This window comes from Impatiens glandulifera, chromosome 5 (assembly GCF_907164915.1).
Source record: "Impatiens glandulifera chromosome 5, dImpGla2.1, whole genome shotgun sequence".
NCBI lineage: Eukaryota > Viridiplantae > Streptophyta > Magnoliopsida > Ericales > Balsaminaceae > Impatiens > Impatiens glandulifera.
In genome coordinates this window covers 43,302,122-43,329,801 of record NC_061866.1, presented here as the reverse complement: position 1 = coordinate 43,329,801, position 27,680 = coordinate 43,302,122, and the positions used below count along the sequence as shown (strand labels likewise).

At 32.6% G+C, this 27,680-nt stretch overlaps 1 protein-coding gene across 4 annotated transcripts in view; it reads left to right on the top strand.

The window, feature by feature from the left end:
• The first annotated feature begins 6,390 nt into the window (after positions 1–6,390).
• Positions 6,391–27,680, top strand: part of LOC124940362 (pentatricopeptide repeat-containing protein At1g63080, mitochondrial-like) — a 32,502-nt gene continuing 11,212 nt past the window's right edge. For 2 of the 4 annotated variants that reach the window (XM_047480874.1, XM_047480871.1), the window contains exon 1: positions 6,391–7,961. In XM_047480874.1, the coding sequence (XP_047336830.1) occupies positions 6,668–7,961 (1,294 nt within the window). In that variant the 5' untranslated portion in view covers positions 6,391–6,667. The remainder of the gene's footprint in view (positions 7,962–27,680) is intronic. The other 2 variants (XM_047480873.1, XM_047480875.1) reach the window with 2 other exon arrangements.

The following is a 27,680-nucleotide window of genomic DNA, read 5'->3' as shown; positions in this document are numbered from 1 at the left end:
AAAATTATTTCTTTATAATAATATAAAATTTTAATATATTATAATATATATTATATTAAAAAATTGGTTTATATAATTTTATTGTATAATATTTATTTATTTATTTTAAATAAAAATTATTAACGGTGCCCCACGAGATTCCCTGAAACCGAAAAAAACCGAACGGGGCGGAGATGGTATTAAAAAAATCTCTGAAATTAAAATGGGGCGGGGATGGTAATTGCATTCCCCGCCCCGAACCGCCCCATTGTCATCCCTAGCCACAACTATAGTTTCATTCTACCTTCTTCATCGATTGAGTACAAGGTTCTCGTTTATCATAGATAACATCAAAATGTTCATTTGGCAGATAAGTATACTAATGCAAAATAATCAAATTAAATATATATTTTATATTATTAGTGTGGAAAAAATTACAATTTATATTAGTAAGCACCAAAATTTTACCTACCCAATTTATAAATTTTAAATAATTATTTTGATAAAATAAAATCAAAATAAATTAAAATAAGGCCAAAACAGGATTAAATAATTAATCGTATTAATTATTGTGATAATTAAATCCCAATTAATTAAGATAATGCCAAGAAAATAAATAAATAAAATTGGGACAAATGTTATTTTATCTCGAATTAATTTTAAGAAAATTAAGGTGATTAAAATAAATAATTTAGGATAAATGTTGTATCCCTCTTCTCCAAAATAAATTATTTAATAAACCCCAAAAATATACAAATAAAATAAAATAAACTGAAAAAATAAATGTCATATTTATTAAAAAGATTTTATATATTGTGTAGGTTGAAAATGAAGCAAAAAGGATTAAAAAATCAATTTCAAATAATTTCCAAGGCTGAAAAATCACTTGTGATCTTGTGTGGCCGAAATTCGAAAGAATCGATGCAGCAAAAGCCATGGCCATCAGATGAGCGTTAGATCATCATCCAACGCTCGGGAACACACAGTGTCACCCGTTAAATGGAGGAAGACACAATTATAAAGCAACAGATCACCAAACAGATGCTCTAACACCGTCTCCTCCAAGTAGATGGAACGCCTGAGCACTGAAGGAACGCCCATGGTCCGCTGCGCCCAAAGCTTCGTCGTTTTGGCCCTCCCTTGATGCTCAAACGTGGAAGCTCGAGATGACGTCGTTTCACCTTGCATCTTCGTCTTCCTCGCGACGGGAATGGATAAACATCCGCATCCATCTTTGATTTTTCAAAGATGTCTTTGATTTTTCAAAGATAGAACTTTGTTGTTTTTTCACCTTTAGACTTCCTTTAAAAATGTGACATGATCACTCTACTCCGGTGATTATTTTCCCTACGCCTAAAAAATTCAGTTATTGAATTGGTCAAAATGAACAACTAGTGTTCATGTTTTAGTTTCATTCAACTATATGAAGCATAAGAAAGCTATCGATAAACTCTTTACACATCATTAAAACCTAAAAATCATAAACTAGTTTTTTTATGAAAAAATATTTTGGTTGAATGGAACCTCATCCCGATCGAATGAGAATGGGAAAAAAATTCTAAGGTATTCAAAAAAAGTTGAAAAGTTTACACATCAGGATGATGTTCTAAATGATCTTAGGAACTATAAGATGCTTCCCATGCCCTTGGATCAAAGGATACAGACCTCAAACGAAATCATCAAACCTGTAGTTTGATGTTATAAAGTGGATATCGTTTTTAACTCGTACATTTCTCGAATATCACTAAACTACGAAACAAAATGAAACTCTAGTTAAAAATACGTTTTATACGCATATATTTTATTCACAATTTAAACTAAAAATCAATTAGCAACTCTTTATCAAATAAATAATATTTTTAATTAGTTTAAGTAAAGATTTTTTTATTTGATTATTTCAAATTTAAATTAAATTTGTTAATCTTATTTTAAAAAATTAAAATATTTTATTCTAAAATATCATGACTTAGTTTTTTTGGTATTTATTTAATAATTATTCTAATTAAAATATATTATATTATATTATATTATAATTTTTCATTAGTTAAGAATAACTCAATTACTATATGATGCTCTAACTCGAAATGACTCTAAAAATGACCTTATTTGCTATAAGTGTCAACGCATAAAATTAAATGCGTTGGTGACAATTATTTTTTTTTTAACAAAAATACCCCCGTTGTGTCACACAACCTCTGACGCAACTGAGTGCATTGTGAAATATTCACAATGCCCTTACTATATAATTAAGAAAAATCAATTTCTTCCCATTTTCTTTTCTTTTCTTTCTTCTCTATTCTCTCTCTTCACGTCTTCTCCCTTCTCCTCCTCTCTAAAAAGAAGACGGATCCCCGACGACGTCGGAATCCCAGCGAAGGCAGGAAACCATGATGTCCGCTGCTACTGGTATGCTTCATTTGTCATTCACTTGTTGTTTCTTTTTTTTGAACGCATTGTTTGTTAGGTTTAGGGTTTAGGGATTGATTGGTTAAATGTCTCTGTTGCGATGGATTCCAGGTGTGTCTCGCGAATGTGGGTGCGTCTCGTGGGTGCGTCTCGCGAATGCGGGTGCGTCTCGCGAATGCGGTTGCATCTCGCGACAAGACCATTTATAGTTAGTAATTGCATTTTATTATTATTTGAGTTTAATCGACGAATAGAGAGAGAGAAATAGAAGTTGTTTATCAAAAGAAAAAAGAAAAATTGAAGTTGGATTGCCAATGAAAGGATTTTGAATGTTGAGATTGCATTTTCAGGCTTGTTCGAAATCTGAAATTCGCTGGATTTATAGGTCACGTCACGAGAAAAGCTTGAGAGAATGATACGAGCAGTGATAGTGATGAATGTTCAAGGCAAGCCTCGTCTGGTCAAATTCTATGATTATCAAGTTAGTATATTACATCTTCATTTCGGTAGCAACGAGATCCAAAATATTGATTTGGATGTAGAGGTTGATATTATACTCCCATTATTGCAGGATACTATGCTTGTTTGCAAGACCTTTGCAACACTGTACTTTGTCTTTGTATTCGATACCTACGAAAATGAACTAGCGATGCTAGATCTTATGCAAGGTACATTGTTATAGATTTTCATTCTTGATTTCACATTTTCTAAGTACTTTTTTGAAGAATTTTTTATCATCTTCTTCGTTTTATGTAGCCATTGCATAAGCTCAATATATTCACTTATATATAGAAATGAACTCGTTATTGAAAGAAGTCACATTATTCGAGACAATACAGACTTATGATTAAGTAAACTTTGTTGTATATTTCATATATACAGACTTACTGTTTTACTGGTGCATGTTATTCTAGATGAAATTGTGTTGGGAGGTCAAGTTTTGGAGACAGATTCTTCCTATGTATATGTAGTGAAGGTTGTACAAGAAATAACTAGGTCTGCATCCTTCTGATGTTGTTTCCATTGTCCTTTCTTAATAACACGCTTTTATTCTGCGTGATGATAATGACTTCTCAAGTTTCATGTAGGTTGGAGAAGGCTGCAAATTCAATATCACTAGTTCCAAAATCAATTAATGCCTGGCAGGGAAGATAGTTCATCCAATTCTACCATCTTTGATCATAATCTTTTACTAGAATTTCTTGTTCTTCTGGAATGATAATCAATGATGGTTTTAATTTGACAACATATTTGTAAAGAACCCTTTTTTTAAAATGATATATAAAATTAGGGATCAAATTATGCTTAATATCCATATTTAAGATGCATATCCAATTATCCTTAAAAGTAAGGAGATATGAAGAGAAAAAATAAACAATAATTAAATTAGTATTGATTGAATTTCAGGCTTACCAAAGTAGTAAAAATATGAATATACTAAATCTCATATCCATATTTTTTCTTAATTTAATAAATATAACTTAATTTATAAATCTAAACCTAATGAGGCAGAAGCAACTCAAATATGCTGAAAAACTGAAAATAATGAGAAGTTTATTACAGGAAAGACATGGGAAATGGTTAGAACAAGAGGATAGGAGTTAATTGGCATAATGTGGTATGGTCTCCAAAGATTATTCTTCGTCACCAATTTATTCTCTGGTTGGTATACAGGAAAAGGTTGACAACAAAAGACATAATTCAAAAATACATAAACATTCTTGATATCAACCGTGTCCTATGTTCGGGAGTTGAGGAAAGCATAAATCATTTATTTGGGAAGTGCTCTTTTCTTATACAAATCTGGAGGATGTATGCTGCAAACATGAACATTATCAATTTTTCAGGAATATGGGAAGAAATCCAAGAGTGGATGAAGAATAAAGCAAAACAAAGATCCTTCTATGTAAGTATGTTAAAATGCTACTTTGGAGCAGTAATCTACAATATTTGGAAAGAAAAAAATTCAAAACTCGCAGTGGAAGAAGTAGAACCGCTGGAAATATTTGGAGAGATATAACTTCAGATAGAAATGCACTCATTCAATCCTGGAGAGGAATCGAAAGGATTGAAGAGAATAGAAAGCTCTGCCAGATATGGGATATTTCATTTGAGAAGGTCACAAGTAGAATAAAAGTAAAAACGCGGTAGGCGTTAATTGATTGTTGTTGTCTGTAATTTAATTATTGTTTCATTGTCAAATCTAGAAATTGTCTAGATCTGATCTTAAATATTTGTATTTTTTTCCCTCTTTTAAATTTTTTTAAATTAAATGGCACTAAGCTGTTTTTCAAAAGAAAAAACTTCATTTACAAAGTTTTTAAGTTATATGAGATAAATATGTTTCTAATGGTATATGATACCTTAAATCCCAAATTTGATGAAATATGTATATCTAAACCAACTTGTATATATATAAAATGGCATTTATTATATATATAATTAATTAATTTTTCTGCAATATTATTAAATAATACTAGCATTTAGCCCGTGCATTTGCACGATTAATAATATAAAAAACCGTGAAAAAAAAATACGGATAACATTTTTAATTTTATTTTTAACCGTTTTAAGTTTATGGGTGGGTCAACCCACAATCCGACCCAAGTATCCATTTACTCAACATCATTTTATATATATATATATATATATATATATTAGTAGGTTAAAAAGTTGAACTTATATTAATATTAAAACGTCTCGCGTTTATCAAATTTGGTGTTGAATTTAAAATATAAAGTCTTTGTAATCTAGTTGGTTAAAGAGTTGTACTTGTTTTGTTAGGTTGCAAGTTCGAAATATACCTCTAGTATTTTTAATTTTATTTTTAACCGTTATAAATTTAATGGCGGGTCAACCCACAATCTGACTCAAGTATCCAAATTAACCACAACTCTCGACCCGACAATCCGAACACTTTAAAAATTAAGCATCATTATATATATATAGATTAACGCGTACTAAAGATATGGTCTTTATATGACACATTAAAAGCAATCATAGTGTAATCATAACATCTTATTTAATTGAAATCAGAATCTTCGTTAACTATGTTAGTTTTTTTAATCGGCCGGTACTAATATTCAGCCATTCCCACCCTCTTACTCTTAAACCCAATGAAATCATTGTCCAAAGCTCTTACCTTGCAAATTTAACTTACCATTGATCTAGAGGAACTCAACAAAGATCATGTCATCCTTTGGCTATCAGCTAATTCCAACCATGAGTCTGATATATATTTTTTTTATCTTGTTACATCAAATTTATCGTCTACTTGATTAGAAACAATTTATTGTTGCAATTCTAATGAGTATATAACTCTTAAAATTTGCTCAATAGACCATTCACATTCATCTTTTCACTACATGAATAAAAACATTATTATCCTTATTGCATAATAAAGTTCATTTCTCTATTAGTTTTATCTTCTTGATTTCATTAACCGCTATTAAAAAATAAACATTATATTGATATTACTCTCTCCATTAGTATAAACAAGCAAAAGAAATATATTCTACTCTAAACTCACTTATTGATAAAAAAAAAATCACATAAATAATAATATATAAATGATTATTTCTATTTAGTGTCACATTTATAAATCTATCCGTGTTCAATCAACTAAGCATTTAACATGATATAAAGACACGCAAATTTTAACGTGAAATATTTTTAACAAGAGTAAAATTAACTGAACTCTTAGGCCACTTAAATCATCCATTATATTATTTATAATAGATTATATATGTATTTTTTTAAAATAAATACATATAGAATGTATTTTTTGATGGTGAAAATTCTTAAATCTAGAAAGAGATAAAAAAAAAGAATTGTATTACCAAAATAAAGATGATTATATAATTTGATTTTGGAATAAATAAAAATTGAGTTTAGAATAAGATTAAATAATATAAAAAAATCATTTATTTTGTCCGATAGATTTAACTAGACATTATATAGTAACTTAAGGTAAAAAAAAATACACTTTGAAAAGAAAATGAAAAATTTTAGCTCGAAGGAAAAAGAGAGAGGAGCAAGTTAACAAAGACTGTTAAGATTTCAGGAATATTTGGAGAAATGCCTGGCTAGGGTTTGGTCTACGAGGAATTGAACAACGATCTCGATCCACCAACGAGTTATCTGCAGTAATTCGGTCGGAGACTCAGTTCCGTTCCCGAGTTTGGACGGCGGCGGCGACGGGAAAGAATGGCATCTACCCGGTAAACGTCTCCGTTCACTGTTTTTTCACTCTCTGGGTAAATCATTTTGAGAAAGTAGTGAAATGGTTATTAGAAAGCAACTTTGCAGCAATTGCTATCTCTTGTTTCGTCCTCACACCAAATGCTTATCTTCAGCAACTGTAGAATCAAGTTTCAATGACACAGAAACCCAAATTAGATCATTATGTGGTAAATCCAGTCCCCGACTCGAAGATGCTTTGCTCCTCTTTAATCAAGCTGTTGAAATTCACACCCTGCCTTCTCAATCAACATGCGATTTTCTTTTAAAAACATTTTCACAGTCGAAGAAGTATAACATGGTTATCAATGTCTACAATAAGATGAAGGGTATTCAAGTTTTTCGCAGTATCATATCATTGCAAGTTCTGATCAAGTTTTTCCTGCATTCAAATAAGCCCGATTTTTCTTTTGGAGTGTTGGGCACTATGGTGAAGTGTGGTTTTCAAGTTAACACATATTGTATAAATGTTGTTTTAAATGGACTTTGTCGAAATGGTGATACTTCAAGAGCTGTAAAGGTTTTCAATGAATGGTGCAGAGGGTCTGTATTGCCTGATGTGATTACTTTCAGCACTCTTATGAACGGGCTTTGTAAAGAGGGTCGAATAGGAGAAGCAATGGATTTGTTTGATGACATCAAGCTGAAGGGCTTCTATCTGAATGTGATTACTTTCAACACTCTTATGAACGGGCTTTGTAAAGAGGGTCGAATGGGAGAAGCAATGGATTTGTTTGATGACATGAAGCTGAAGGGCTTCAATCCGGATGTGATTACTTACAACACTCTTATGAAAGGGCTTTGTGAAAATGGTCAAATGAGAGAAGCAATGGATTTGTTTGATGACATGAAGCTGAAGGACATCAATCCGAATGTTTCTACTTACAACACTCTTATGAATGGGCTTTGTAAAGAGGGTCAAATGGGAGAAGTAATGGATTTGTTGGATGACATGAAGCTGAAGGGCCTCAATCCGGATGTTTCTACTTACAACACACTTATGAATGGGCTTTGTAAAGAGGGTCAAATGGGAAAAGCAATGGATTTGTTTGATGACATGAAGCTGAAGGGCTTCAATTCGGATGTCATTACTTACAACACTCTTATGAACGGGCTTTGTAAAGAGGGTCGAATGGGAGAAGCAATGGATTTATTTGATGACATGAAGTTGAAGGGCCTCAATCCGAATGTTCTTACTTACAACACTCTTATGAACGGGCTTTTTAAAGAAGGTCGAATGGGAGAAGCAATGGATTTGTTTGATGACATGAAGCTGAAGGGCATCAATCCGGATGTGATTACTTTCACAACTCTTATGAACGGACTTTGTAAAGAGGGTCGAATGGGAGAAGCAATGGATTTGTTTGACGACATGAAGCTGAAGGGCTTCAATCCGGATGTTATTACTTTCACAACTCTTATGAACGGGCTTTGTATAAATGATCGAATGAGAGAAGCAATGGATTTGTTTGATGACATGAGGTTGAAGGGCCTCAATCCGAATGTTCTTACTTACAACACTCTTATGAACGGACTTTGTAAAGAGGGTCGAATGGGAGAAGCAATGGATTTGTTTGATGACATGAAGTTTAAGAGCCTCAATCCGGATGTTATTACTTACAGTACACTTGTAAATGGATTTTGCAAAGCTGGGAATTTCGACGAGGGAAAGAAACTTTACGATATGATGTTGGAAAAAGGAGTTGAACCGAACACATTCATTTATTCAAGTTTATTACAGCATCTTTGCAAAATGAGGCGATGGGAGGAAGCTAGCGAGTTATTCAATGTTATGTCACACCGAGGAATAAAACAGAATCTGGTAATCTATAACGTTTTAATCGATGGGCTGTGTAAAGATGGAAGGCCTATGGATGCCATGCGGTTAGTAGACTTAATGGAGGAGAATGGTGAAGAGTCAGACAAAATAACATATACTTCACTAATCAATGGATTTTGTAAATCTGGTATGGTTACCGAAGCTTTAAGAGTCTTTGAAAGAATGACTAAAGCGAATAATAATAAAATCGACATTGTTTCTTACAATTCATTAGCTTGGGGGCTTTGCGAGAATGGGAAGGTTGATGAGGCGGTGAGGTTAGTATCTTTGATGTTGAAAGACGAGAATCGTGTAGAGCCAAATCATCTATTGTTAACAGCTTTAATTTACGGGCTATGTAAAGAAGGTCGTCTAAAGAAAGCGATGGAGATTCATCGTGAAATGAACATGAGAGAAATATTTCCTCTTAATATACTAATACATGCTCATTTGAAGAAAGGAGATGTTGGTGAAGGAATGAAGTTATTGAAGAATGGGCTTGAAATGGGATTAGTTCTGGATTCATACACTTATTCAGCGTTGATAAATGGATTCTGCCGATTGAGAATGATGAACATTGCGAAAGGTCTTTTGATTCACATGACGAATCGTGGAATTCTGCTTGCAACTCGTCATTACAACAAGTTACTAGAAATTCTCTGCAAAGAAGGTAGTTTGGAGGAGGCAAAGGGTTTCTTTTTAGCGATGAGCAAAACAGACAGTAAACCGGATGTTTTCTCTTTCAATATCATAATTCATGCAACTCTAAGAGCGAATGATCTACAATCGGCGGAACAATTATTCGAGGAAATGCTTCAAATGGGCGTGGAACCTAATGTTGTGACCTTTTCAACACTTGTAAATGGATTTATGAAATTAGGACATTGGCAGGCGGGAAAAGCCACCTTCGAGAGGATGGTGGCTTGCGGTTATGGTCCTACTGCTGCTGTATACGATTCTTTGCTAAACGGTTTTCTTGCGATGGGTGAAAAGGAAGAAATAATTGGTTTGCTTAGACGGATGGCAGCTGAGGGGTTTCGTCTTGACAAAGAAATTACTGGTACGATTATGAATTGTTTGTGTCTTTTTTCTGAACATGATAATGTTGAAGAGATCTTTCCTAGTTTTCAACAGGGGGTTTCTAAGGTGATTTGAGAAGAAAAGGGAAGAATTGTATTGAATTGAAATTGTTAGCAGGTTTATATGGGCACTTTAATTTGAAATTTAAATGTAGACATATGTCCAAGATTAAAACAAAATAAAATATTAGTTAGTTAATGATATTTTATATTTTGGTTGATAACAACAATTTAAACTTTTATTTGCTTAACTTCTTTTTTTTGTTTTTTAAATAAGATGATTGTCTTTCTTCTCGGAGAAAGGAGTTAACATTATCTCTATTTTAACTTAATTCGCTATAAGTGAAAATTGAATATGAAAGATTCGTTCTTCGATTAAATATTTGGTGACTCTTGTATAATTTACATTATAAGTTTTTTCTGTTTTAATATATGAGATTGTACTTAAACAAATATTTTTTTATATACATATCATTTAAAAAAAAAAAAGTATGTGCATAAGTGTTTTGTTGATGGGTTAAGAAGGAATATTTAAATAGGCATCCAATTTGCATCCAACCAATCAATGTCCAAATATATTTATTATCATTTAACCTGTAGCATTTTTAACTTGTAAGCAAACTTCATTTTATTTTTATTTTGACTTTCCATGACTCTTATGATTATTTGGGCAAAATTTATATATCAAAATTATTGGGTTTGATGTAATATATAGAAGGAGACATCGCATCAAATAAAGAAGCTTGAAAACGACATATTTTGAATGTGGTAATAATTTCGCAAAACATAAATAACCGAATTTATTTGTATGTATAAATTTTATGGAAATAAATGTTAGATTTTGACTGAAATGAAATTATATTTATTACGATTGATAGACATGCTACTGGACGTTTCTTTACCCGATGTTAATCCATGAGCGAGAGTTCCTACACTTGTTGACAGTCATGTTTTCTGTACCCAATATGAGACCAAGACCGACGATATGCACCTGTTGCTGAAGGCTGGGACCGACATGGTTGCACCTGATGAACCCAGAACTGATGAATGTTGTTGAGGACCGAGGACCAATGTTTGTTGTATTTGAGGATCGAGGACCCTTACTACTAACTAAGGATCGACGTTGTTGCACGATAAGGACTAAAGACTAATGTTTGTTGCACCCGATGACCGAAACCGATGTTGCTGACCAGGGATTGACGTTGTTGTACACTTGGGACCCAAAACCGCTACTGCATGCTGCTCGACCGAGGATGCACCTTAGGACTGAGTTGGGTTCACACCTCGGTTAAAATTAGGTTTTGTGACCATGGAGGTTAACCACGGTCCTTGTGCATGTTTTTTTTATATATTTTGTCTTGTTTAGGTTATGCTTTTCATTTGGGTTTTGTGGCATTAATTTATATAAGTTTGTGACTTATGTGAATCTATGGTAGCATTTAAATTATTAAACATTGTAAAGCATTATAAATTTTAAAAACGACCAAAATAAATTAATAGAAATCTTAGAGGCGTTGTGGGACATAACATCTAAAAAACAAATTTTCACACGTAACCCAACGTCGAATTCATTTTTCTTAATTTCCTATTTTTTTTTTTATAAATTAGGTGACAAATCTTTAGTCGTGTGGATAATTAAATTGAAAAAATCTAAAATAAGCCTACGACGACTTCTCATTAAAAAAAATCTCTTCATCTCTTCCAGATTTTATAGGAATATAAGTTATGAAGTCGTCTATAAAACCTTAGTTTTAAAACTTGAAATCTTTCCAACCTTAAATTAATTCCCCTCTCAATTGACTTTTTTTCAAAACGATATATTTTTTCAAAACATAAAAGGCGTCCCAGATTTTCAAAATCGTCGATTTTAGACATTTAAAAAAAACGATCACAAAAGTAATGATTATAAGAATGATGTAAACCTTCTAAATTAAACAAAAAAAATGTAAGAAATAAAATATATTATTTTAACCTTTTATTATCAATAACATTCTCTTTCTAATAACATTTTCTGTCGCATTGTAAAAAAATTAATATTATTTTTATATATATTAATATTATTTTTACATCCATTCCATTTAAAAGCATAAGTAAAAACCACTTTATAAATAATTAATTTTTCATTTACAACAACAAAATAAGTTACTTAACAATAATTTGGTGGGTGAATTATGTTAAATTACAAACTAATTAACTAATTCATTCTAAATTTCCCTCTTATTTTTTAAATGTAAACATTATAAATTACGAGTTTATCATTTACTATATCACGAGGCTACTTAGACGACCCATATATATATATATATATATATATATATATATATATATATATATATATATATATATATATATATATATATATATATATATATATATATATGATCTCATCCATGTGCACATTAAAGGGGCCGGATTGATGATGTGTTTTGAATTTGATGGTTAGCTGTTTGTAAGGTAGTATGCATGTGTGTGGTGGGGAATTACAAATTACAAATTATTAATAAGAAAAATGTACGTATGATTTTCATAAAGATTTAGTCATAAAATATGGCTGACATAGTTTTTAAACAATTAATTCATCATATGTTATAATGACCTCAAAATCAGAGACCAAGGCTGGCTGATTGAATAAAACCAAAGGCTAACCTCCAAACCACACTTAATTATATGACCATCTCAGATCCACCCTATATATATATAGATATGACACACACAAAAATAGTCAAATTACGAAATAAACAAAAAACGATTCCACTATAATACAACATATATACCATTTGGTAGAGAAACCTGCGATGGATCCAATAATGCAAACAGGGTGGTGGAAGAAATTGTCTATCTTTAGATTGTTTTCAAAAAGCCAGCAAAGAATATCATACACCATGTATGAAAGCGTGACTACTAGAAGACTTCGTATCTATCCCCATTAGAGTAGATTAGATTTAGATTAAATTATAGAATAGATCAAGAAGAAGAAGACCCTGAATTGGAGAAGGCATAGAAGCGAAAGGGCAGGCTGGGCAGGTCCAATCTTGAATTGAGAGACAGGAAAGAGCAACAGCCAAACAAGCGTGGATTGTTGAAACCAAACGGTTGCAGAAATCGAATGACCGTTTCCAGTGCCGCCCAATGTAGTTCCCAAATCTTATTTCTATCAGATCCAACCCAAACCTCATAAGTATCACCTTGTTCACCAAGAACCTCAACCCTCTTCCTTTTGATGTTGATATAGTTGAAGCAGCTGGGATAAGAAAATCACGTGGAACTTCCACCACAACCATCATGATTATAGGTATCTACAATAAAAGAGTGATTAAGCGATGTAATCCTTTGAATAAGATAAACAGAATCATAACATGTTAAATCTAAATAGAATGCAGATTTATCAGATATGTAGCTGCATTCTGCAATGTTAAAAAAAAATAAAGCTAAAAATACAAAAAAGACAGTATAAAAAAGAACAACAATAGACATAATTTGTGATATATAAATAATATATATTTACAAATTGGTGTTTGACAAAAATAAGATCAGTTCTATAATATTCGTAATAAAATAAATCAGAAAAAAAAATTGAAAAGAAAAAAAAAACTTGCACCTGCACTAGAAAGTCAATATCAACAGCCACACTACCTGCATAAGAACCAGCAACCGCACCTACACAGTCTCACACAGTTAATTAGCAGGCGCTTCCACAAGCAGATGAAAAACCAACATCTACAACATACCACAAACAGTAGGGATGAACTGTGATTGCACCAGTAAAGACTACAGCCTGCACAATACACAACAACAGCACAACCTGTAGCAAAACAACAGACATCAAGGATAAACTACGCATGCACTTATTCAACGAGGGACTGCTCTAGCACCTGCACCAAGATGCTAGAACTTGAAACGCAACTCGATCAGCTGCAGTAGGCGAGATTCGTGTCTCTAGGAAGGGCAGTCGACCTTAGGGCCGGCCTTGGGGTAAGTCAACCTATGTAGTTGTATAGGGCCCCTACTTTTATAGGTCTCATTTTTTAATATTTAATAGTATTATATTATTAATCTTAATTTTTCATTTTTTTCTCCTTTAATATTAAATATATATTATATAATCTATATAACTTTTTATCTCATTTTTAATCTCTTATTTTCGTATTATAATATATTAATCATTTATATCTCAGTTTATATTATTAAAATTTATTTTAATTTTTTTTACTAATTTAGGGGTCCCAAAATTTAAATTTGCATACGACCCCAAATTCTTAGGGCCGGCCTGTAGGCCTGCACCCTAAAGATCTGTATCTGCACAACACCAAAGGAACATACCGCATATGCACCAGAGCAAGACATAGACTGTCACAGCAAACTGTAGGAGGTAGGTCGAATCATCGACCGCGCTAGAGGTAAGGCGACAAACCCGATGTGCATAACGTGCCAGATGTGTTAGTCGTGCCAAATGTGCCGATACGTTAAGAAATAGTTGTTAAAGAAAGCAGACATTGTACTTGTTAAGAAATACGAGAATATCTTTTAGGGTTTATTTGGTTAACAGACAGTTTCATCTAGACATTTTGAGAAGACGATTAAAATAAAAAAAGGAGATGAACATGTCTCTTACAGATCTTGTTAACCAAAATCTGCAAAAAGAAGACAAAAAACTCGACGGACAATTTCTAAGAGAGAAATCGCTAAACACTTCAAGGGAATGTTGCATTAGCATCATCCCCAAGACCATAAAGAACATTTGACGCCACTCCATTAAATTTCATTTTTGCGAGAAGATTGTAGCGGAGAAGATTCATACTAGGGTTTAAAAAATCGATAAGAGAGAAAAAAATAGTGGAAGTGTAGCAGAATAATTTCTATTTATTTAAATTATTACTTCAATGTTGTAAATAGAAATGAAGCCAACATCACTCGATAGCGTTTGTTTCACTTTTTTTTTGGAGAAATGGCTTACGCCATTAATTAAAAAGACCCAAAAAGGATAAAAGGAGTACAAGAGCAGAAATTGAGCTTACAACAGTATGCTCAAAGTCAACACACGATGGCCATAAAGAATCCACAGTTTTGTCTAAGAACCGCATATGGACATGAAATCATTAGTACAAAAGTGAATAAGGAAGGAAACTAACAATCAATCAACTAAAACAAGACGATAGGGGTTGATTTCCTCGGATTCGTCTCTCTTGTCTTTGCCCTTGTTCTTTCTTTCCTTCTTTCTTGTCATCCTTAGGTCTTTTTAGGATATATTTCCGGATAGAGTTCCGGCTTCTTCGTCTTCGCTAGCTTCTCTTGTCACTTTTTTTCTTTTGGGCTTGAGTTTGGAGTTGAGCGTATCAGTTGTTTCCCTTAAGGTGGTTTCTTTGACAACGTTGCGGCTTTCTTTGGTTTCGTAGCTAATGGTTTTTGAGATGTTTTGGCTTTCGCTATCATTCACGTCGATGTTGGGCTTTTCGAACCTAATTAGTGGGGAAAGGGCCTCGGTTTTAGGCTCGGTGAGATCGAGATCAGTTTGGTTCTCGTTCACGTGTTCATTGTGGATTTCATTTGCTTTGAGGATTTCAATATAATATTTCTTGACCACCTTTAGATTCTCTTGTTCGGGAGTGACCACGTGTTTCTTTTGCTTTTCACCATCCTCTTTTTCCGATTGTTCGTACATGACCTCAATGATAGCCATGTTTTTATTCTAGCATCTTAACTCGAATTTTTCCGGTTTTGTACTCGTTGAATCGATTTCAATGCAAACGCGAGCAAACGTGACTCGTTTAAACGAGTAAAGTCGGGATCGAGCTTAAGCAGCTTTCCAATGAGTCTGGTGAGGTAGGCAAGTGCTTTGGTATTACAAAGGTGTGGTGGAATGTTTCTTAGTCTCACCCACACTTGTTCGGATTGTGGCAGTTTGCTATTGATGTCCATTTCTTCATTCCATTTGGCGAGCTTGAAACATAAGCTGAACATGAAGGTGAAATCTAAGTCGGCAATGGCTTGGGCTTCGGTTTCCATGCCAAAAGTGAGGAAGAAATAGCTAAAGTCGTTGACTTTGACTTTTTTAAGTCTCTTTTCGCTCCATTGTCGGAAAAGGGCGGCCTTGATTGCTCGGAATGGGGCCTTGTGGGTGCCCATGAAGTAACCGACGACAACTCGCTTCCAATCGTTGACGCATCCCTCTTCAATTTCTAGGGGGAGTTCGATTTGGAGCGGGTGTTCGAGCGTTTTAATTTTTAGACTAGGATCTACATTGAGCTTGCCTCCATTAGCTGTCCCGTTTTCTCCCCAAACCTTATTGGTTTGCCATGTTCGATTTGTATTTGTTTGTGTAGTGTAGGCATAGGTTTTATGGCACTTGTAGAACTCCCTCATTACATTAACCAACCACATAATGATTTCCTAGTATTCGGCTTTGTCGAATGAGTTCCAATCTTGCTCGAATCGGATTTTGAATTGGCAAATGATTTGCTCGCTCCTTTCATTGGTCATGACAAGTTCATGCCTTATGGTAGCAACTCAAGCACGGACAGAAGACTCCTCTGGAATTGTCTTAGAAACTGGATCGATATTGATAAATCTTGGGCTGTCCTCGGTGATTACAACGTAACTAGAAACGAATCTGATCGTAGCTCAGAATCTGAAATTACTCGGGATATGATTGAATTTAATGACTGCATCAGAGATATGGGTTGTATCGAGCCTACCAATTCTGGGAACTTCTTCATTTGGTCTTCTACGAGAGGGAATGAACAAATTAGAAAAAGTAGAATTGACAAATGTCTAGTAAATGAGAACTGGATTAACCAATTTCCGAGAAGTCAACTTCATGTTTTGAATCCGGGTATATCGGATCACTGCCCGATTAAATTGTTCTGGGAAAAGGAAGAAAGGTTCAAAAGGCTCTTTAAATTTTTCAATTTCTGGATGGATAATGATAAATTCAAGGGTATCCTCGAAAGCGTATGGTCAACAGATGTCAGAGGTTCCAACATGTACAGGGTTTCTGAGAAGCTTAAGCTCCTGAAGAATCATCTCCAAAGCTTTGACAAGAAGAAGTTCAGCAATATCTCCAATAGAGTTTTGGCTACTAGAGAAGAACTGGAAGATGTTCAGAAAAAGTTATTAAGGGATGATAGTGATGAACAACTCAATGAAACAGAAATATATGCGCTTGAAAACTTCAGGAAGCTGAGTTTGCTTGAAGAGAATTTTGTTAGACAGAAATCAAGACAGAGCTGGCTTTCGTTGGGTGACAAAAACACAGCTTTCTTCTACAGAAAATGCAAGGCTAGAAACATGAGAAACAATGTGTACAAGCTGAAGAATGATGATGGTGAATATGTTCAGGGTCAAAAGGGTGTCCAAGATTTGGCTATTGATTTCTATAAGCAGTTTATGGGTACAAGAAAGCAGCATCAAAGTCACCTGAATACCTTGTATCAAATTATTGATAGGAAAATCTCTGCAGAAGATAGTCGCGAGTTGATAAGGGTGGTCACGAAGGTTGAGGTTAAAGAAGCTCTGTTTAGTATTGATGGGAATAAAAGCTCGGGTCCTGATGGGTTTAATGCACAGTTCTTCAAAGATAATTGGTCGGTTGTGGGTAAAGATGTTACTGATGGGGTTCTAGAGTTTTTCAAAAACAGGAAGATGTTAAAGCAATGGAATACAGCGGTCCTAACCTTGATCCTCAAAACTGCGGTACCTGAGAAAGTACAAGATTTCAGACCAATTTCCTGCTGCAATGTGATTTATAAAGTAATTTCAAAAATCATTTCTAAACGTTTTAAAAATGTTATAGGAAAAATAATAAATCTTAATCAATCTGCATTCATCCCCGGTAGGACAATCTCTCATAATATTCTTCTCATGCATAGCCTATTAAAAGGCTACGGGAAAAAGAAAATATCCCCGAGAGTGGCTTTCAAAATAGATATCAAGAAAGCTTTTGACTCTGTTAGATGGGAAGCCATTTGAGACTTTCTGGTTGTTTCTGCTTTTCCTATGATTTTTATCGATTGGATTATGCAATGCGTTTCATCATCATGCTTTGTTGTTAGCGTCAATGGAGTCCACAGAGGCTATTTCAAGGGTGAAAACGGGGTAAGGCAAGGGGACCCCCTCTCTTCTTACCTTTTTGTAGCTATCATGGCGATCTTTGAGAGCATCTTCGCGATGTTCCGAAAGAATCGTCCATACATCTTTCACCCATTCTATGAGGTAGAGGAGGTAACACATTTATGCTTTGCTGACGATTTGTTCATTCTAGCGCACGCGGACGTTGATTCCATTAAAACTATTAGGGCTGCACTAACGTTCTTTTCTGAGGTAACAGGTTTAACTATTAATGAAAGCAAAAGTGTGGCATTTTATGGAGACGTGAAGGACGAAACAAAGCAGGACATCTTCAACATCATGGGCATCAAGGAAGGCAGAATTCCCATAAGGTACTTAGGAATTCCGTTAACTGCAAAGCAGATCGAGATCTCACACTGCAAGCCGCTGATTGAAAAGGTAAAAAACACGATATCTGGCTGGGCAGCGAAAAAACTTTCTTATGCAGGGAGGATCGAACTTATCAAAACCGTGGTTATGGGCATAGTTGGCTATTGGGCGCAGCAAATGGTCATTCCGAAGAAGGTAATGAAAGAACTCGACACACTGATGAGAAACTTTATTTGGGGTAATAGTGGAAGAGGAGGAAAGAAAGTCAAATGGACCGCTCTCTGCAAACCGAAGGACGAGGGAGGCATCGACTTAAAGAACTGTATCGAGTGGAACAAGGCTCTAACCTTCAAGCATTTGTGGGCTTTGGAGCGCAATCAGGAGTCACTATGGATCAAATGGGTGCATACGAGATTTATGAAACACGAAACCAGCATCTGGACCTGCAAAATTCACGAAGGTATGAGCTGGTCTCTAAAAAAGATTCTTAAACTAAGAAGCGATATTGCAGATCTTTATGACATCCGACTAGGGGACGGGAAAGGCACTCTATTCTGGCACGACCCTTGGTTTGAAAACCAGCCTATCATCGACAAGGAGCAGTTTCAAAATACTCGTATCAGAAGGGACTACGCAAAAGCGAAAATCAGAGACATCAAATACGGGAATTGGAACTTGCTCTTGAGAAGAATTCCAGAAGGAAAGAGGATACTTGATCATATAAGTAACATACAACTACACGACAGACCGGATATTCATGAATGGAAAGCTGAGGACAATGGGAAGCTGTTATTGAAGAAAATATGGGAGGTAATCCGGGAAAAAGCGCAGAAATTAGAATGGCTCCTCTTGTATGGTCAACGAAGATTATCCCTCGACACCAGTTCATCCTATGGCTTGCCTTCTAGGAAAGACTCAGCACACGTGATCGTATCAGTAAGTATATGAGCATCCCGGACGCGAGCTGTCTTCTATGCATAGGAAATGAAGAAACCATAGATCACTTATTCGGGAGCTGTTGTATTGCTTCGGAGCTTTGGGACAGATTCTATAAAAGCCTGGAGCTGATCAGTTTCCCGAGCGAATGAAATGAAATCAAAGAAGCGGCACTACTCAAAGCCAAAGGAAATAGATTTGCAACAAGCGTGTTCAAGTGCGGCTTTGGAGCAGTGGTGTATAACATTTGGCAAGAACGGAATGCAAGGGTATATGACAGAACCCGTAGGAGCATTGACGAGTTATGGAAATATATTGTATCGGATTGCAGCGCCCTCGCGGGAACGTGGAGAGGAATTTCAAGCACGGAGCAGAACTGGAATATCTGCAGGAACTGGAATTTACCTTTTTTTAAACTCACTAGAATTGAAAGCATTGTAAACAGATAATTCATTTACGTTTTTAGCTTTTATTCAGAATGTTACGACTTCAAAATCATTCTAGGCCTGTCTAGAATGATCTCTTAAACTCGTGGTTTTTTTTCCCGTTTTTGGGAATTTTTAATGAAATGACGCTAAGTCGTTTTCCCAAAAAAAAAAGGTTCATGCCTTTGGAATAGGGCGAGAGATTTGAGAATTTGGTTCCGAATGCCTGTCAGATTTGCGATTTTATTTCGTCCCATGGTCCACGATTTATTGGGGATTTGAGCGGTCGGATAGGGATGTCGTGACATACCGTAGTGGCTGAGGTGAGTCTGACTGGAAAAACAGCATCGTGACCGATTAGGGTGGCAGCGACATGGCCTGTCGAAAGAGTAGCGCTACACTTTTATTAGTTCTGTTAATAAAAATGAAGCAAGCATCAATAAGTAGCGCTTATTTCACTCATATGAGCGATGTATATACATAGTAAAGCAAGCTTCACTAGATAATTTGTTTCACTCATATAATCGTTGTAAATACCCAGTGAAGTAAGCTTCGTTTATTAGCGCTTGTTTCACCCTTTTTAATTCTCCAGTATGGTTTACAAGAAGAAAGTTTGTTTCACCCTTTTTAATTCTCCAATAGGATTTACATGAATGAATAAATGTTTTTACATGAACGCATAAAGGTTTTTACATTAATGTGTTAGTGATTTTACATTAACGTTTATATATATTTAATATATAATTATATAAATTATAAAAAAATTAAAATAAATTCATTTAAATATCTTACAAATAAATTAAAAATTATACTTACAAATAAATTTAAAAATATGTTGATATATATATATATATATATAATTATATAAATTTTGACAGATTAATTAAATATATTATAAATAAATTTATAATTATATAAATTATAAAATAATTAATAAGTTATATCACAAATAAAATAATTAATAATTAATATAAATTAATTTAAATATTTGACAAAGTAATTATGTATGTTTTTATATTTGTATACTTATATCAATTATGACATATTTAATATAAATTAATTTAAATACATCAAAAATAAAATAATAAATATATTTTTATATATAATTATATTTAATATATAATTATATAAAATACAAACTAGTTAATATGCTTTATTTACGGAGTCAAATGAAGCAAATTTACTTGACAGGCGCCAAAATTATAAAATAATTAATATTTTCTATTTAAGTAGTCAAATAAAGCAAACTTCACTTAAATGAGTCAAACTTTATTTAGTTTTACACTGTCAAGCTTCGTTCAGTTTTACATTATAAAACCCATGTAAAACGGAATTGCAATTATCAGCCTACTAATGTAAAACGGAGTGAGATGAATGAAGCTTCACTCCTTTGCGCTTTTCATTGACCCGGATATTAATCAGGGTTCCAGATATCTCTTTTTCTAACAACTGCTTCATTTAATAATAAAATAATGAAGTTGTAATCTGATTGGTTCAGAAGAACAGCCAATTCATGAACTGGACTGTTTATATGGCCACTTTAATTTGAAATTGAAATTGAAATGTAGACATATATGAGAATTTTATAACACTCAGGTTAAAACAAAATAAGATCATTAGTTAGTTAATGATATTTTAAAAATTTCCGCTTTAACTTCTTTTTTTTTTTTTAGATAAGAAGGTAACGTTATCTTGATTTTAACATAATGTTCTACAAGTAAAACTCGAATATGAAAGATTCGGTCTCTTAAAACTTATTTTGTCACTTGGATCAATTAGTATGTTATTTTTCTTCAATTAAATATTTGAGTTATTTAAAAATGATAGTATATGGGTGACTCTATTGTGTAACTCACATTTTAAGTCTATTTTGTTTTAAGATTTGAAATTGTGCTTAAACAACTACTTTTTATATACATGTTATTTTTTTTTTTTTAAAATCAAGTATTGACATAAGTGTTTTGTTGATTGGTTAAGGAATAGGCATCTAATTTACATCCAGCCAAATGTCCAATATTCATTATCATTTAACATGTAACATTTTTAACCTCTAAGTAAAAGTTTATTTTATTTTTGTTGACTGTACATGTCTCTTATGATTATTAAGGCAAAAATTATATATCAATGTTACTAGACTTTTAGAGACATAACATCAAATTAAGAAGTTTGGAAATGACATATTTTGCATGTGGTAAGATTGTTTCAACTTTAAAATGATAGCATGTTTATGTAATTTTGCAAAACAGAAACCGACAATGACCAAATTTATTTGTTTGTGAAATTTTTTTGGAAGTAAATGCTAGATTGACTCAAATAAAATTATGTTTTTTTTTATGATTGATAGAGGCAAAATTCATTATTGCCTTGTTGAATAATATGAACATCTTTTAATTAAATCATATAAATATATTTGAATTCTTACATAAATGGTTAAGATTGCAACCTATAAATTCCTAAACTTTTATGGGTTATTCAAACATAATCGAAGATTTCCATAATTTAAATTTTTTTTTTTATTTGTTTAGTTAGAGGATCTTAAAAAGCCACTTAGGAAATTAAACACAATCCAAATTTCAAAACTAATCTACTACTAAAGTACAAAAATATAAACCAAACTTACAAAGTTTAACAACAACTCAATAAACTAGTAAAAGAAATTCAATTTTCAAACTGACATTACCAAAAATAAATAAATAAATCTACTTATGAAATACTATATTTCAGAAAAACTCATCTAAAAGAAGTAAGCCTATAAGATAAGCTCTCTTTAGCCTTAAAGAGACTATATTGGGATCAAATATGTTGCTACAGATTTATTTATTTTTCACTTTGTACTTTCACAAAAATAAGTTGACTTTTCTTCATTTATTTTGATTCATTCTATAAAATGAACAATTTTTGTGAATGTGATAAATGGTGGAACACACCATCTGGAACATTAGATTTGATCACTTTATATTTAACGACTAATAATGTAAGTTTGGATTGGAATGATTGCATGCTCACTTTTTATAGTATTTATTGTCATATTTACTTATATATTAATAATGTTTTAATTACTTGTTGTTTGTATTAATTGAAAAAACTTGGATTAAAATATAAGTAAAAATAAAAGACTATAAGAATAATGTTAACTTTACAAAATCAAACAAAAATTATAAGAAATAACATCTTATACCAATATCACTTTCTTTCAAATAACATTTTCTGTCAAATTATAATTTTTTTTTATATATATTAATATTATTTTTACATCCATTCTATTTAAAAGCTTTAGTAACCACTATTTGATGAATAATTATTCATTTCCAAAAAAGAAAGTTACTTAAGAATGATTTATATATTGTGAGTTAATTAGTTAAATTACAAATTGAAAGACACTAACTAATTCATTATAAAAATTTCCCTTTTTTATAATGAGTTTATCATTTACTATTATGACGAGTCTCTTAAAAATTATTTTTATCACTTTATTTATTAAGTTATTTTTTTTAATTAAATATTTGAGTTAAAAATGATATAACCATCGTATTTAATTAGATTTCTTGAAAATATATTTCTAACTAATATATGATTTATTGGTATCAAATGACTAGCACTATTAAAAAAACATGGTATTAACAATGAAAAATAAGAACCGTTTTTCACTGGTTGGTATTGAGAGTGTAAAACTAACCGCTAGAAAAACGGTTGATATAGATAGGTCAATTCTAATATCGTGTTGGATTGTACTAGTTTGTGTTGACCTAACTCATTATATAATTCTAGTATATAGTTATTTTTACTATTCATTTAACCATGTTTTATGATTGAGCTTGGTAAATTGGATGAGGTTAAGGTCATGTCCAACTGATTGTTTTGATTGTAAATTGGTTTGCATATACGCAACTAGATATGTGTGGTCATGGGACTATTGGGAGAATTAATTTCAAATGAAAAACTTCCCTTAGAGATTTAGTGAGTTACATATTTTTATCATCGGTTCCTTTGTTAGTTAAATTTACAATAACCAATAGTAAAAACATGACAATAACAAACGGAAAATAGTAACCGCGTTTTCACAGTTGGTATTGAGAGTTGGTATTGAGGGTATAATATCAACAATTAGAAAAACGGTTGGTATAGAGGGGTCAATATCAATATCGTATTAGATCGTGCTAGTTCGTGTTGATCCAACTCATTGTCAACATTAATTAGTTGTTCTATGTTGTTTTTACAAATTCACATGCTAAATAAATAAGTCGCTCTTTGTTTGAGTTTATTTAGTTTCATAATTCTCAAAATATTTTTGAATATTTATTTATTGGATTTTTAAATTAATTAAATTTAATCATTTTTGTAAGTAGTCTACGCCAAAATATATCAAAGAAATGGCACCGATCAAATATCGAGAATAAATCTATATCAGATTTCAGTTATTCACCACGATTGACACTATTGTTGTGAGTGTGATAAACTATTTTTTCGACGAGAGCGAACATAGATGGAGTTACAGACTCAACGGTGCCATGAATTTTGCCTTCATCTTCATCGTATAGTATTGCTCCTAATTATTGAAACTTCAAATTTTATGATTGAGTATGGTAAATTGAATGAGGCTAGGGTAATGTTATGCCGATTAAGGAAACGAGGATGTAGAAAAGAAATGAAATAACTGTTTAACAGTCCAAGAAGGTGTGGAAAAATATGTTGCAATTCAATATTGGTCTTACTGCATAATAATTTTAATTCATATATATATCACAATTCCTGGCACAGTGATCATTTCACCTATGATCATAGGCTTGATCATTGGATCAAGTCGTTGGAATACACAAAAACCATTAATCACCTTTAGTCTAAAATTCAATCCGCTAAGTTTTTTTGAAATTTTTAGAAATTTTGTATAAGGCTCTAAAGTTTGTTTCTGGATAATTTCAAAAAACTTTATCAAGAGTTTAAAAGTGTTCTCCAATTCATTGTACATCTCTTAATAATTCTCAACATCAATCGCAGGTACTAGCATTTAAACATTATTTTTATAATTTTAAATCCAAAAAACCTATACATGTCTATAAATTGAAAAATAATTGGTTAACTAAAACGAAATAAAACCAATTTTCAAAATAAATAGTCAAATTTTGATGAGTAGATACCGCTCTTTAATGTACCGAGGATATAGCGTGAAAGCTTTTTCGTAAATATCACAAAATATCGAACTCAACAATTGAATCTCTGATAAAATTACGTTTATACACGTATGCAATTATTTTTATTAATTTTAAATTTGAAAGCAATTGTATATATTGTTGTGATTGCATTAGTTTACAAGTGATTTGATATGTGTGGTGAGGTGATAATTGTGAGAAAAAATTAAGAATGAGATATTTTTAAAAAAATTTAGACAATCTCCAAATATTTTTATCAAGTTGATTTCTTTGTTAGTTAAATTTATAATAATCACTAGTAAAAAACATGTTAATATATAAAAACGAAAAATAGCAATAGATTTTTTCGTGGTTGATATTGAGGGTGTAATATCAACATCTAATAGATGACATAGAGAGGTCAATATCAATTTCGTGTTGACCAAATATTGCCTAGCTCTATTATAATTGTCCTATTATTTTATTGTTTATTAGACTTTTGCAAAAATAAAATTAAATAAAAAATAAATAAATTATATCTGATTTAAATGGTTTATTGGTATAAATGATATTATAAGAAGTTAACAATGTTATTAGAGGAAGATTGAATAAAAAATTTAGTAGTACTTTTGTTCCATATAAAAAGTTTGGGTGTTTTGCTGCTTGGGCGTATAAAAATTGGACCCTACACATTTTAAGGATGAAGTTTGGGCATATTTAATTAGAATTTAATAAATACTGATTTTGGAAAAATAGCAAAGCAGCAACACAAAATCTGGAAAATTAGCTTCAAAGGAACAACACAAATCATGTGCAGTAAAATAAACTTGTTGAACATTAATATTCATACTTTCACTTAATGATTTTATGTAAATAATAAAATTATGATTTTATTTTAAAATTTTAATAAGATTAATAATTTTAATTCATATATATATTCTATACTTATTATAATTTATGATAATTTAGAATAATTATTAAATAAAAATGAAGCGTTTTGATTTGAAATGTGATGCATATTTGGTGTCGTACTAGTTTTTCTTTATTAAAATATTTTGATAAGGTTAATAAATTAAGTAATCTTCTTTATTTTTAATAAAGTTAATAATTTTAATATATATATATATATAATTGCATTATATTAAATTCTATTAGAATTTTATTTCCATTTTTAATTCTTAATATTAAAGGTTTACCAAACTAAAGAATTTTAATTGAACCTTCCAATTCTATTGTGAATTTCAGGCTTACCAAAGTAGTAAAAATATGAATATACTATATCTCAAATCCATATTTTCTCTTAATTTAATAAATATAACTTCATTTTTAAAGTTGGTAAGTTATATGAGATAAATATGGTCCCAATGGTATATGATAGCTTAAATCCCAAATTTGATGAAATATGTATGTCTAAACCAACGGGAAATTTGACGAAATAATCCTAATAAGAGGTTTATTTTCAAACTTAGCATAGGCCAAATAAAATTTTCAAATATAACATTTTGCCTATGTCAAAAGACTCTTTTGCCCTCAAATTAAAAAAATCAACCTTTTAGTTTCTTTTCTTCCCTCCCTCTCATCTTTTCATATTTCCAAACCGTCTTCCCTCATCCCTAGTTTCTTCCTATTCCAAACACCCGACGACGACGACCACGATCCTCCCCCAAACACCACCTCTCCTCCGATGACTAACCAAGCCCCCGACGACTAACTGAGCCCCCGACGACGATCCAAGAAGAACGAACGACTATCCAAGGCATCGAACGACTAGAACGAACTAAGGTTGCATATCGACTAGAACGAACGAACGACTATCCGAGGCATCGAACTCCCGAGGCATTGAAGGTGAGTTTTTCCCGTTTTCTATCGTTTACCTTCAATGCATGCTAAAATCGAACTATGGTTTAGGGTTTTAGTCATCTTAGTGTTTAGGTTTAGGTTTTGGGCTGACTAAATCGTTTTGGGTTTGAAATGGATCTGTCGAATGCTGTTGCAGGTTGTCGAAGGCTGTCGCAGGCGAATATGCATCTGTCGCAGGCGAATGCGCATCTGTCGCAGGCAACCCGGGTTGACCCAAACCCAATCCAACCCAATTTTCTTTTTCAGGTTATATTTTGGGTCTAACCCGAAATGATTAAAACCCAAAAACCCCAACCCTAACCCAATATTCTTCGGGTCGACTCGTGTCGGGTTGGCGGGTCGAGTTCATTTTTGACACCCCTACTCCTTATGACTCTAATTTACACTTAAAGAAAAATACTGGAAATAGTGTTTATCAATCTGATTATGCTAAAATAGTTGGGAGTCTCATGTATCTGATGAATTGTTCGAGACATATTGCATATGCAGTTAATAGATTGAGTAGATACACTCAGAATCTTAATAAAGATCATTGGATTGCACTAAATAGAATTTTAAGATATTTACGTGGAACTATAGATTTTGGTATATACTATTGTGATTTTCCAGCCGTACTTGAGGGTTATTGTGATGCTAACTGGATTTCTGATTCAGATGAAATCAAGTCTACAAGTGGATTCATATTTACTATAGGAAAAGGTGATGTCTCTTGGAAATCAGCAAAGCAGACTTGTATAGAACGTTTGACAATGGAGTAAGAGTTTATTGCTCTCGATTTGGCAGGTATTGAGGCTAAGTGGCTTAGAAATTTCTTAGCAGATATCCCTTTATGGAAAAAGCCCATGCCTTCTATATCGATACATTGTGATTGCAAAGCAGCCATTGGTAGAGCCAATAATGATAATTATAATGGAAAAAGTCGACACATGCGGGTGCAGCATTGTTTAGTGAAACAACTGATTAAACATGGAGTGATATCACTAAACTTTGTAAGGTCAGAGATGAATTTGGCGGATCCTCTGACCAAACCACTAAGCTCGAGGCTAGTGAGAAATACATCGAGGGGGATGGGATTAATGTCTACAAACGAAACTGAGAATGATAGTAACCCAACCTAGTACATGAATTAATTTACGTATTGTAGGTTCATATGGGTAAGACAGCCTTTCTAGAGCTCTCACGAGATGCAGGATCGACGCAAGGCCAAAATGTGTCACACCGCGACGGATAACTTTGGAAGAGAAATTAATGTGACAAATAAGTTCACTGATTCACGTCTAAAATGAGGTTCATAGAGGTTCTAATCTCACCGACATTTTTGTGAGTCTTTACTTATTTTTCTAAGTACTAGTTCATAGTCTAAAAGACACTAGTACTG